The sequence below is a fragment of the Esox lucius genome, chromosome 9 (assembly GCF_011004845.1).
Source record: "Esox lucius isolate fEsoLuc1 chromosome 9, fEsoLuc1.pri, whole genome shotgun sequence".
Taxonomy (NCBI): Eukaryota; Metazoa; Chordata; class Actinopteri; order Esociformes; family Esocidae; genus Esox; species Esox lucius.
The window spans coordinates 17453956-17468620 of record NC_047577.1 but is presented as its reverse complement, the minus strand read 5'-3'; the positions used below and the strand labels follow the sequence as shown (position 1 = coordinate 17468620).

Sequence of the window (14665 nt, the reverse complement as noted above, 5' to 3'; positions counted from 1 at the left end):
TCATTCCTTGCTTTATGTAATCTATACAACACCTGCAAAATATCCACAAGCACATCAGGCCTTGACTTAGTTTTGGTACCTTTAATTGCAATTAGGGATGCTGCTGAGTCACTACATATGACAGAATGTTCCTGCTCGTTATCTTCAACCCACCTTACTGCCCATAGAACTGCCACCATCTCTGCAGTAAACACGGATAAGTGATCTGGAATCCTACAACCTTTTTTATAGCTGATTTCAGGTATGCTAATACCAAAAGCAAACTTTTCCACTCTCAGGATCCTTCGACCCGTCAGTAGGAATTTGTAGGTAGCCACCCCATATTTGACCCTGCCGAGCTCCTATCTCCTCCAATACCTCCTCTGACATCTTTCTTTTGCTTGTTTTCAAAAAGTATAAATCAACAATGGGACCTGGAATCAACCACAAAGGTACATCTGAACGACATATTGGTGGAGATACACTTAAATTCCCAATACCAATGTCATCTGCCATAGATTTGAGTGTTTCTACAAAGTTTGTTTTGACCAATCTTGCTGTTCCCATAAACTCCCAATGCTGACTCAACAGAGTTTTTGTTGGTAATTTTCCAGTCTGTCCTTTTAGTTTCATTAAATACTTCAACCCTAGATTACGTCGTCTTATAGCCAATGGCATCTCCCCTGATTCTTTTAATAGCGCTTGTATTGGAGTTGTACGAAACGCCCCACTACACACTCTAAGAGCTTTTGCTTGGACTACATCAAGTTGACCAATCACTGAAGGGGCTGCTGCCCCATATACCATACAGCCATAATCAATAGTTGATCTTATCATTGCTCTATATATCAGACCCAGCCACACACCTTAGAACATTAATTATTTTCCCACACTTAGATGAAACCATCTGAATATGCTTTTTCCATGTCAGCCTTTCATCTAACCACATCCCCAAGAATTTAAAATGTTTTACTCATTCAATAGTCAGACTATATATTTGTAACAGCTGTGTCGGCATTTTCTTCTTATGTCCAAATACCATGTATTTAGTTTTTTCTATAGATATTTTAAATCCCCAATCATAAGCCCATTCAGAAACCTTCTCCAAAGCAGTTTGAATTTGGCCAAAAACACAGGACAGGTTCCTCCCTCGCTTCCAGAGGGCCCCATCATCTGCAAACAGTGAAAACAGATATTCTTTTCTCACTCTACTAAACATACCATTAACTAGTACATAAAAAAAAAACAGGCTAATAACACTACCTTGAGGGGTGCCATTCTCTATCCCAAGTTCCTCTGATAAGTCCCCTCCCACCCTTACCTGAATCCTATTACTTAAAACATTCTTAATCCAGTTAAACATTCTTCCTCTGATTCCTGCATCATAAAGTGCAATAAGCAACCCCTCCTTCCAAAGCATATCATAAGCTTTTTCCATGTCCAGAAACACTGCAACAACGGCTTCTTTATTTGCGATGGCTTTTTTAATGTCACTATCGAAATCTAAAACAGCATCCATTGTAGACCGCCCCTGCCTAAATCCACTCTGATATTCCACAAAATATCCACTTTTCTCCAGTTTATCCACAAGTCTCTGTAATCATGCGCTCCATAATCTTACATAACACAGAGGTTAATGCAATTGGCCCATATGAACTAGGGTTATCTGTTTTTTTTCCTGGTTTTACAATGGGAATAAATTAAAGCATGTTTCCACTCCTTAGGAAGACATCCACAATCCCATACATTATTAATTAGGGCAATAACTTCTTCTCCAACGAAATCACCAGAATATTTAAATAACTGTGATCCCAACCCATCCCTGCCAGGCGAGGTATCTTTACCCTGAGTAATAGCTTTTTGTAATTCTTCTATTGAGAAAAATACATTAATATCATCAGAATCATCAGTCAGCAATTTATCCATATTAGTTCTTGATATTTGACATCTCCTTCTCCTGTTTGCGTCATCTACATTTTTGGAGCTGTGTACCTTTTGGAATTGCTTGACCAACATACTTGCTTTCCCTTTATTATTTACAGCTTCATCACCATCACAGTGGAGGACAGGAATTTCTGTCAGCCGAAAGATACTTGTCATTCTATGAACTAGGTTCCACATCTTTTGTAAGGGCGTATCCGGGCCTAATTTATTACAGAACGTCTTCCAGCTTTGCTTCTTTGCTTCCTTAATTACACGTCTGGCCTTTGCCCTGAGCCTCTTATATTCAACAGCCCAATTCTCTAATAGATGTTTCCGTACATTTTTATATGCCCGATTCCTATCCTGGATTGCCGAATTACATTCTTCATTCCACCACAGTCCCATTACTCCTCTTACTCATACTTTTTTCTTAGGGATACTCTTTACTGCTGCACCCCACAGCACTTTGCTAAGAGGCCTATTCCACTCATCTACTATTTTTTCACTATCTATCATTGATAATCCCATATTCACTTGATCCTCAAACTTGATCCAGTTAGCTCTGTAATTAAGCCGCAGGGAGCTTTGAACTGGCTCCTCAAGCAGACACCTACCAATTTTACTAATTATTGGGACATGCTCACTACCCACTGTATATAGATCCATTGTCTCCCACCTACTGATCGATGCTAACTCTGCCAATACAATCGTAATATCTATGGAAGATGACAGTAACCGACTTATACTAAACCATGTTGGACGACCATCATTTAACACAATTCAACTATTTTTATCTATAAAATGTTCTACAATTTGTCCATTTCTGTCTCTCTTCTCACCTCCCCACAATTCACTATGAGCATTAAAGTCCCCAACCCAAATCCCCGGTACACAAATCTTATCTACAATTTCCTGAAAGTGACTCTCTTCTAGCTTAATGCACAGATTATACAAATTTACAATAGAGATCACTCCAAACTTCTGTAATGACACACTCTAACACTGTTTTTATTTCAATTCTTCTATACTGAATCCCATTTCTAATAAATGTAGCACAACCCCCTCCTGTTATATTCTCCCTATCTTTCCTTTCACATTTGTACCCCGGTATTCTAAAATCTAATCTTGGATTTAACCACGTTTCCTCAATACAAAAAATATCTGGTTTTTCTCCAAGACAGTCTATGAAGTGTTTAAACTCTTGCCCATTCGCAATAAGACTCCTGGCATTCCATTGCATTATGTAAAACATAATACAAAAGACACTAATCACCATCATAGTCTTCATGTCTGCTATCCATTTCCTCTTCCTCATTGTCGTCCAACTCTATCTGTTGACTCCCATTTGGTCTTGGATCTGCACTGTCCTGAGTGTAAGTAAATTCCCACAGTTCCTTTGGATTGATCCCCTTAAAACCCAAAAGTTTTTCTGCAGCAGAAGCAATTTCACGTGCCACATCTGACTTTTTGTTTGCCACCATTTTAACTCTCCACATTGCTTCAACCATGAATGACAGTAGTCCTTTCTTGCTAATCACCACAGAATCGTCAGTACAAGCATGACCCTTTGCTAGATCTTTTTCCTTAACCTCACATTGATCTTGATTAACCCCACCCTTACACTCCACCCATCTCACTGCTTCAGCATAAGATATTTTCCTCTCTTTTTTCATTTATTCCACATTTTCTGCTTTGATATGGTTTTGACACCCCCTGAAGGAAGTTGGGTGTTCACCCCCACAGTTACAATATTTCACAGGTTCATTACAATCCGGTGGGGACTCAGGTGCTCAGAATGAGGGTGATTGGGATCTAATGACTGGGGTGCGTTCATGTGCGGTGGAGCGAGGGGTGCGTTCAGGAATGGTGGAGCGCGGAAGCGGGTCTACGCCGGCGGAGGACGTCACACTAGGTGCTGACTATAAATTTTTGAATAAGAGGTTGCTGTTATGCTGAAATTTGACCCAAAACCCACCACTGTGTGTTGAGCTACAGAATGTGTCTTGAATGTTGCTTTACCCATATAGGAGTCTCTGTCCAACGTGGGGTCCTGAATTTCCCTTTCCTCTGATTTTGGACCAACAGTCTCATAGAGAGATCCACGCCAGTTATTTGATCCCACTGAGCCCAAAACCAAAGTGTTCTGTACAGGAAATAAAATATTGTCATTAACATTTTAATGTAAAATATTAATTATATATATATATATATCATCCATAAACCAATGGAAATTGTAATTTGATTATTCTATTAATATTTCAGGATGTATAAACTAATAGGATTTAAATCCTATTAGTTTATTGGATATACTGTATTTTACATTTGTTGTATTTTACTGTTCTTACCTTATAATACACAGCACTGAACCCAGTCTGAGACATCTCTTTAGTCAAGTTTTCAGATTGATTAGTCTTGGAACCTAGTACAAAGGGACACTTATTACTTAAAACAACTAATTAACAATTACTTTGTATAATTGAAGACATTTTCATCTGAAAATACCAGTATATTTGGAATGTAACCAGTATTAGCGTCACAGGAATCTGACTAGTAGTGATTAATATTAAACAGTTGAATCCAGATTTCTACCTTCAATGTTGAAAATCCTTTTTTGAAAGTTTTCTAAGATTCCACTAAGTCCGTTGTAATCCTTGATGTGGAAAGTGTTGTTCTCTTTTGGATCTGATGCCAGGGATTGGAGTTTTTTAATATCAACATTCTTGACCTGCCAAGAAATATATTACTTGAGGACAGTAAATTAAAATCTTCTTTCATTTTCAATATTAAAATATATTATCTTACAGTAACTCAGAAGTTGCAGCAGTTCTTTAACACTGGTATACAGTTGCGATGAACAATCTAAAATATTTAGACTACATACGATCTAGTTCAAATGCTTAAATGCTTGGAGGTGAATTTAGACTATGGATTATCTAAAATGACATACTGATTTAGAAAATCCATCACCAGGGTTGGCACAGTGATAATGACACTGCTCAGAAAGCTACGTCATTGGAAAATAAATTGGATGTTCAATGAAAGACAACATCTCAACATCAACTGTTTAGAGTCCAATTAATGTTACAGCAATGAAGCAGATGTATAAAATAGTGGACAGCATTTTTGTAAAGGCAAAAACTAAATTTTGCTGAAAGCATTGTCCAAATACTTATTGAATACATGGTACATTGTATATTGTGTATCTATTTTCCTTTTAGTAGTTAGTGTATTGCCTGGTGATCAACCAGATGTAGTCATGGTAATTAATGGTTTTAATGGAATTGAATCAGACAGTGTAGTGTTTGTGGTATCTTTGTAGGACTTACCCCAATGATTAAGCGGAAAATGTTTTTCTCATTACTTCTTTTGATAGAATCCTTTCTGTCAGTGTCACTAGGATTTCCGTCAGTGATTAGAACTATTACTTTAGTTGCATCTGGAGTGGCACCAGCAGTTGGGTTTTCAAAAATATTATCCCTAAAACCAATGTACGCAAACCAAAGGAAATTAAGATATTAAACCACAGTCCTCTTTTATCACATTAGTTGTATAGGTTCAGTAAAAATGTGTTATAATAGTCAACTGTGACTCACAAGACAAATTGAATCGCCTTATGTGTGTTGGTTAGTTCACTCATGTGCTGTTCATTCCATAGCTTGTCCAAAGCCGTCCCTGCTTTGTAGTCATTGAAGTTGAAGACAGTCCTAGTATTTGATGAGAACTGAACCGCTGCAAACTGCAATTTACAAAAAGTTAGAAGGTAATAACTCATCTATTATTTCACATAGTATTTAAAACTTTTTTGGCATTTTGCTTCATTATTTATTAGTGGTTCTGAAACCTCTTTAGGACACCCAGTCATTCCCTGTAGCCATTCCATGTATGAGATGTATTCCAAAGCTAGCACATCTGAATAACCTACTAATTATTAAGCCCATGACAACTTGATTCAGATGAGCTAGTTCAGGGCGACAACTAAACTGAAAGATATCTGAAAGGTTTGAATAACCACTGCTTTAGTCCACTGGACCAAAAGTTTGGAAATCTCATTTGACTCTAGAAACTCCCTCAGGTGTGTTAATTAAGTAACTACAAAAGGCTGACTTTGTCAGTTGAGTGATCGTGCCCTCATATGCCCTGATCTGACTTACTTCCTGGTTGGATGTGACATGTGGAAAAAAGCTAAATGGCTTTGCATAGATGCTGAGGTGAAAGACAACGATTTTCAACTCTACCAAACCTTTTGTGTGTTGGTGCATTGAGGTATGGTCGTAGGTACAACTGGACAACATTACAATTGGGAGGGGAGACAAGGGGGGTCAAATAGGATTGAATACATATTTCTAAAAATATAATGGTAATAATATGGAGAAGCTTTTGGAAGATCTGGCACACTAAATATCCCAATAAACTCAGATCCTCACCCAATGCATTGATTTTGTTAATCCATTTCTTAAAATCAATGTAATATAACATAGTCATAAATAACTAGATGTCTGTTCATCAACCTCACCAGCCTGATTAAAGTTGGCAACTTTTTAAGGGAATTGTACCTCAAATGAGGTGTTCTTAAGGGTTGTCATGATATCCTTTATGAATCTTTTGTTCTGTTCAAATTCACTCGGTGTCATGCTTCCGGATCCGTCAAAGAGGAAAACAAGGTTCACTATTTTCTTAGTACATTCTGGAAGAAAAAAAGTAAACATTTTAATATTCTGTATATGATGCATAACAGTCACAAGATTCTTATAAAAATAAACTGTTTTCAAGTTTAGCAGCTATACCTTGGAAGTTCGGTTTGAATTCAGAGATGTTATCCCACCGTGTTTTGAACTGATAGCAGATGCTGTTCAGATATGAGTTCCCATCACACTCGTGTGACAGGCCTGGGGTGCAGGCCTGGAGAAGGAAAATATGAAAATATTCATTATTTATTTTTATTTATTTGATGCTTATAGAGATGTATCCACAATACAAAAGCATAACCAACTAATTTCAGCTCATCAAAAGCAGGAGGCAATTACTCAAAAGATAAAATAATTTTGTCTGCCTTGTCAAAAAACAGACCTGGCACAGAATGCTTATAAATCATAAAATGTATGAATACAAATGTAATAATGTTATGACACATGTATGAACCCAAGTTGATAAGAAATATTTGTGCCCTTAGGAAATGTGTATATTTGTGGGGAAAGTTTGGAAAAACAAAACACAAGCGTTTGAAGATCGTCATATCACATAATGGTAGAATTGATAGAAAATTTCAACCAATTCAGGCCTATTGGCTCTACCACAGTCAACATAGATGGTGCAAACACAGATTAGCATAACAACTGATGTCCACCAAATGCTTCAAACTTGTTGCTTTGTGCCGCAAGTCATTCATTGTAAATGGAGCAATGCAAAAAGGTACGTTTCTATGGTGGCCCGGAATTGCAAAACACAACCAGTAATACAATTACACACCCCCAATGAAAATACTCCCCCCAATAGTGCAAAACACAAACACTATTACGATGACACTTCCAACACATTCACAACACATACCATACACATTCCCCAAACATAAACGCATTCCCCCAAAATCTGAAACAACATTAAGTCAAAACGGAAAGGGTAAATACAAGACTCTCATCACTGATTAAATGCACATTCTGATATTCAGGGTGAACAGGACACAGGAAATTATTTTACAGCTGCTATGAGAAGGAAGTTACATGCTAACTGCATTTTGTTGTACTGTAGGCCTACTTCTACAGGCATGGCCAAGTTTTGAGGATGACATAAATATTAATTTGCTGCCTCAGTTTCAATGATGGCAATTTGCATATACTCCAGAATGTTATGAACAATAATCAGATGAATTGCAATGAATTCCAAAGTCCCTCTTTGCCATGAAAATGAAATTAAACAAAAAAGAAATGTCCACTGAATTTCAGCCCTGCCACAAAAGGACCAGATAACATCATGTCAGTGGTTATCTCGCTAGCACAGGTAAGAGTGTTGACAAGGACAAAGCTAGAGATCAATCTGTCATGCTGATTGAGTTAGGATAACAGACTCTGAGCTTTAAAAGAGTGTGGTGCTTGGAATCATTGTTCTTCCTCTGTTGGCCATGGTTACCTGCAAAGAAACATGTGCTGTCATCATTGCTTTGCACAAAAAGGGCTTCACAGGCAAGGATATTGCTGCTAGTAAGATTGCACCTAAATCAACCATTTATTGGATCATCAAGAACTTCAAGGAAAGTTAAATTGTTGTGAAGAAGGCTTCAGAGCACCCCAAGAAATCCAGCAAGCACCAGCTTCGGGATCGGGGCACCACCAGTGCAGAGCTTGCTCAGGAATGGCAGCAAGCAAGTGTGAGTGCACCTACATGAACAATGAAGCGAAGACTTTTGGAGGATGGCCTGGTGTCAAGAAGGGCAACAAAGAAGCCACTTCTCTCCAGGTAAAACATCAGGGACAGACTGATATTCTGCAAAAGGTACAGGGATTGGACAGCTGAGGACTGGGTGAAGTCATTTTCTCTCATGAATTCCCTTTCCCGTTGTTTGGGGCATCCGGAAAAAAGCTTGTCAGGAGAAGACAAGATGAGCGCTACCATCAGTCCTGTGTCATGCCAACAGTAAAGCATCCTGAGATCATTCATGTATGGGGTTGCTTCTCAGCCAAGGGAGTGGGCTCACTCACAATTTTGCCTAAGAACACATGCATGAATAAAGAATGGTACCAACACATCCTCAGAGAGCAACTTCTCCCATCCATCCAAGAACAGTTTGGTGATGAACAATGCCTTTTCCAGCATGATGGAGCACCTTGCCATAAGGCAAAAGTGATAACTAAGTGGCTCGGGGAAGAAAACAGACATTTTGTGTCCATGGCCAGGAAACTCTCCAAACCTTAATTCCATTGAGAACTTGTGGTCAATCCTCAAGGGGCAGGTGGACAAACAAAAACCCACAAATTCTGAAAAACTCCAAGCATTGATTGTGCAAGAATGGGCTGCAATCAGTCAGGATGGGGCCCAGAAGTTAATTGACAGCATGCCAGGGCGGATTGCAGCGGTCTTGAAATAGAAGGGTCAACACTGCAAATATAGACACTTTGCATAAAAACCTATGACACTTATGAAAAGCTTGTAATTATACTTCAGTATACCATAGTAACATCTGACAAAAATATCTAAAGACACTGAAGCAGCAGACTATGTGAAAATTCATATTTGTGTCATTCTCAAAACCTTTGGCCATGACTGTACTTGTCTAATCAAATCCAACCTTAAGAAGGAAGAATAATTAGGATAAACAATTCAACAAGTCACGTAAAGGAATCCATTTATATTATTATCAGGGTCATTCATATGAGGTCATCCTCAGATAACACGCATACTTCTTCTTGCCAATGTCGGCCTCAGATTGAGACATCATATACATTTAGAACATAGAGAGGTCGGCTGTAAGTATCAAAGATCGAATGGATCGTGATCCATGTATAACATCGAGAGATCAGCTTTGCGCAGAGAGATATAATGGAATGACTTAACTGTGACAGCAGCCTACTGGGTCGGCTATTAATCCTGAACACGTCAAATTAAATAATATCCAGAGATGTAAATCTTCATCATCTTGCTGTCTATATGTACTTGTTAGTTAAAATAAATACAAAAATAAAAATATATCCGCCATCGATTGGGCATTCTTTTGTAAATATATAAATACCATGGGAATCTTTCATTTATGAACACAATCAACTCTCACCATCCCTGTACACATCAGCAATGCATGAGCATCACTAGCCAGAGCTAGATAACCTCAATTCTGAGAAATTCTTAGATATGTCATCAACATTTGACAACATTAAAATTAGTAACGTGGTACAGCTTTATGATGGGCAGTACCTCAGTGCCACGACCTTAGGAACCACTACCCAGGCACATTACATACTATTTCAAACAGGTACGTCTTAAGTACATATAGAAGAGTAGTGGTGTTACCAAGGTCACTATACTATGCCCAACCATTGAAACGGTGTACGTTTGTTAAAATTATTGCCACAGTAAGGGCATTACATTATCCTATCTAGTTATATCACTTCTCTTTACCTCTTTTAAACTGTAGCTAAACAGCTAGCTACTAAACAGTCATTTCCAATTTACTTTGAATAACAGGCTGTGAACCCAATCAGTGAAGACAGTGTTGTACCTACCCTTACAGTTTTGACTTAATGTTATTTCGTGTTTTGGGGAAATGCTTTGGGGGCGGGGGTTAATTGTGGGAGAACAAGTATTTGATACACTGCCGATTTTGCAGGTTTTCCTACTTACAAAGAATATAGAGGTCTGTAATTTTTGTCATACACTTCAACTGTGAGAGACGGAATCTAAAACAAAAATCCAGAAAATCACATTGTATGATTTTTAAATAATTTATTTGCATTTTATTGCATGACATAAGTATTTGATCACCTACCAACCAATAAGAATTCCGGCTCTCACAGACCTGTTAGTTTTTCTTTAAGAAGCCCTCCTGTTCTCCACTCATCACCTGTAATAACTGCACCTGTTTGAACTTGTTACCTGTATAAAAGACACCTGTCCACACATTCATTCAAACAGACTCCAACCTCTCCACAATGGCCAAGACCAGAGAGCTGTGTAAGGACATCAGGGATAAAATTGTAGAGCTTCACAAGGCTGGGATGGGCTACAGGACAGTAGCCAAGCAGCTTGGTAAGAAAGGCAACAACTTTTGGTGCAATTATTAGAAAATGGAAGAAGTTCAAGATGATGGTCAATCTCCCTCAGTCTGGGGCTCCATGCAAGATCTCACTTTGAGGGGCCTCAATGATAATGAGGAAGGTGAGGGATCAGCCCAGAACTACACAGCAGGACCTGGTCAATGACCTGAAGAGAGCTGGGACCACAGTCTCAAAGAAAACCATTAACACACTACGCCGATTAAAATCCTGCAGCGCACGCAAGGTCCCCCTGCTCAAGCCAGCGCATGTCCAGGCCCTTCTGAAGTTTGCCAATGACCATCATTAAGTTCTGTTTTTCTGAAGTATCAAATACTTATGTCATGCAATAAAATGCAAAATAATAACTTAAAAATAATGGGATTTTCTGGATTTTTGTAAAAACATTTCTGTAACATAATTTTTGTGAGTCACTAAACATAGTGCTATTATAGTAGACAACAAGGTCCCGGCATGATATAGACATGAAATTAAGAGCTTGCACAAAAAGATTAATTGAATCAGTGATTCAAATGATCCGACTCTGTACAGAATGATTCAGTTCCCTAGTGATTACGCAGATACCAACGACCTCTCTAAAGTTACGCACTGCAACCGGATACACCGGCACTGTAGCATTACCACGCATATTCTGGAGGGGCTGTAGTGAGGGGTTTGTTGCAAAATATCACAAAGAATGTTACGTATCAACCCGCTACTTATTGCGCTTCCATGGTTTCCACGTACGTTTGCACATTTGTATTATGCAATGTCTCTGTCGTTTTTTGAATAGCTTATGAGGAGATAAAGTACCTGTACAAATAATCTCTGCGTCTGTACATGGACAGAAACGCGAAACCGAACAAGTGCGTGCTTTGAGTACTAGGCTAATCTATGTAGGTGGAGCTGCTTTAAATCAGTAGCCTATGTTGCATTGACCTTCATTACCTCAAGCTAGACCACTGCCGTGGTCGTTCTGTGTTCAACTAAGATATGTTCAACCATAACAAGTAATTTAAACATGTATCACATTGTATATGTTTTCTTAACCCTTGTGCGCCCCTCTGGCATTTTTTTATTTTTATTTGGGTATAATTTTGTCTGTGTTGCACCTAGGGGCATGATTCTTTGGCAGAACTCTTATTTTTTGTAACATTTTTGAAATCCAATGTCTTTAACTCTTTTATGTCTTTCATACTCTGTTTGTGAATTTTGCGCCCTCTTGACACCTTTGTGGACAAAAATGTCCCATTGACTTCCATAAAATAAAAATAAAACATTTTATGGAAGTCAGTGGGACATTTCTGTCCACGAAGGGGTCCAGAGGGAGTATCTGGCACTACATAAAATATTCTAATGCAATCAAATCAATTTTGTTGCTAATCTTTGACATATCCAAGACTCTAATCACCACCAAAGCCCCATGCCCCTACTATTTATTATATGGAAAATATAATGTTTTGAATTCTTTTTTGTAATAAACAATGAGGTAATTCAAACAATCAAGTTGGCATTTAAATGGTTAAAATCCTGAAAATTGTTGAATGTTTGGTTGTTTTGAGCAGGTTTCAAGTTGTTTAAGAGATTTATGGAAAAAAAAGCGCACAAGGGTTAAAAAGAGCATTTGAAAAATGATAGTTAACGTATACTATTCTAGTTATCTTACAGTAAACATGGGAGGACTAGAATATTCTGGAGAAGATGGTCCAGCCAAAGACAATCCTTTGTACTTGGTGGTGTTACTTCCTGTTTGGATAGAAAAGACAGACATGCAAAAAATCCACTAGTGCTGTGGTTCACAAATGTTTTCATTCAGGTACTTCTTTCATAATGTGTGAACCTCCCACACCAGTATCTAAGAGACCAACAGGGTTCTCTAACTGGGGAGAGGAAAAGGCTTTCTTGAGCCTGCTGCCCGAGAGAAAATTCACTTCTCCAATTTTAGAACTTATGGGGAAAAAACATATTTTAATGTTCCTAATATTAACACAGTGCCTTTTTGTCCAAATGTATCCCAATGTAATAAATAATAAATTGTATAATATTTGTTTACGTGGTTTACAATGTCGAGCCACCCAAATTCTCACGATTATTTGTCTTGTTTAGTTTTCTACCATTCTTAGTTGCAGTCCAGGAACCACATGGTATCCTCTGCTGTCATCCCTACCTTGAATATCTAAACATTTCACTTGGTCTTGAACACATCTGCAGACGCCTCCAGATCCATTCTTCTGATAAGGTGCACTGACCATTACCCTTTGGGAGAGATACAACAGAATAGGATGAATTGGTGTATTTGATGGTACATTGTTGTACTACTTCCTGTTCCTATATTTAAAGTCATCACTGAGGTTAGAAGACTAACAGAGCACAGCTAAAGAGGAGGTACACAGGATGTATTTAGAGGTGTGATATTATAAGATACCACTCAGAATTTCCTTTCCATCAGAAGTGTGAAATAATGAACATTTCTACTGCAACATATGCACAAGTTATACAATGATGTGGAACTATTTCGTTTCACTCAGTCGTGGGCTACACAGCGACTGCAGCTCAAATAATTAAAAAACACTGACAAAAATAGGTGTCTGCCGATTTGAAATCAGACACATTCAATTAAATCTTTTTGGTAGCACTTCATTACCAATTTAAAATGTATTTACAGGGATTTTCCTACTCTTATAGAAGTAATGTCAAATTGTTTTAATTTTAATAACAGAAAATGTCCTAAGTAGAATGACTATCACAATATACTGTCATTCCAATGTTTGGGGTCACTTCTTTTGTCATTTTTTTGAAAGAAAAGCAATTGTTTTTGTCCATTAAAATAACAAAAGTGTTCAGTGATAAATTGCAGTCATTGTTAATGTTGTAAATGACTACTCTAGCTGGAAACTGCTGATTTTCAATGGAATATCTATAGGTGTAAGGAGACCCATTATCAGCAACAATCAATCCTGTGTTCCAACTTGTGGTTGCTAATCCAAGTTTATTATTACAAAGCTAGATGATAATTACATGATTTTGTTAGCATGACTGAAAACTGCTGTGCTGATTTAAAGAAGCAATAAAAATGTCCTTTAGACTAGTTCATTATGTTCAGCATCAGCATTTCTGGGTTCGATTACAGGCACAAAATGTCCAGAAACATAGAACTTTCTTCTGAAGCTTATCAGTCTATTGTTCTGAGAACAACCAGAATAGATTAACCAGAATAGAAAGAGTGGACCCCAGTGTACAACTGAGCAAGAGGACAAATACATTAGTGTCTAATTTGAGAAACAGACGCCTCACTGGTCCTCAACTGGCAGCTTAATAAAACAGTAACTGCAAAACACCTGTCAAAACATCAACAGTGCAGAGGTGACTCAGGGATCCTAGCCTTCTAGGCAGAAATGCAAAGAAAAAGATATATCTCAGACCAGCCAATGAAAAGAAACGTTTAAGATGGGCAAAAGAACACAGACACTGGATAGAGGAAGAACTTTCGTTTTTAAACAACCTTCCCCAAAACCAAAGTTAGACCGACTGACTAATGCATTTATTACTGGTGATATGTGTTTGAGATAGAAATGTTATGACCTTTAAATACTTTAATGCTTTAGTTTATGGGGGCCATTAAATGTGGTAACTCTTAAAATATAATGCGATAGATCAGTAAAATAATGATTTCAGATTGTTGTTTCTTTACCTCATAAGCAGTCTGTGATTCTCTCATGGACAGACTGTGTATTAACTGTATGTTATTACCTTGCAGTTATGCAAGAACAGGTACAGGAGCTAGTTCAGAACATCCCTTGTCTGACCAATATTTCATTGTACAGAATACAGTTGCTACACAATCAACAACTCCCCTGTCTGATTATTTGGTTTGGTCAGTGCCATGTCAAAACCTCAATAGAATTTGACACACTCAATCTGTAAGATCCTGTCAACTTCAAGATTTGGTTTCAATTACAAGTAATCGCATGACCCAGCTGGTAAACATCTCAGGCATACATTTTTGTGTTAATCTTCATCCATGTAAA

The 14665-nt window shown here is 37.9% G+C and overlaps 1 protein-coding gene across 1 annotated transcript in view; it reads right to left on the bottom strand.

Annotated features, from left to right (window-relative positions):
• The window catches only part of zmp:0000001082 (integrin alpha-L), a 162302-nt gene that overhangs the window by 15563 nt on the left and 132074 nt on the right, over positions 1–14665 (bottom strand). The window contains 7 exon segments of the mRNA XM_034294157.1: positions 3922–4045; positions 4248–4321; positions 4492–4627; positions 5229–5379; positions 5496–5638; positions 6456–6586; positions 6687–6801. Coding sequence (XP_034150048.1) covers positions 3922–4045; positions 4248–4321; positions 4492–4627; positions 5229–5379; positions 5496–5638; positions 6456–6586; positions 6687–6801 — 874 coding nt within the window.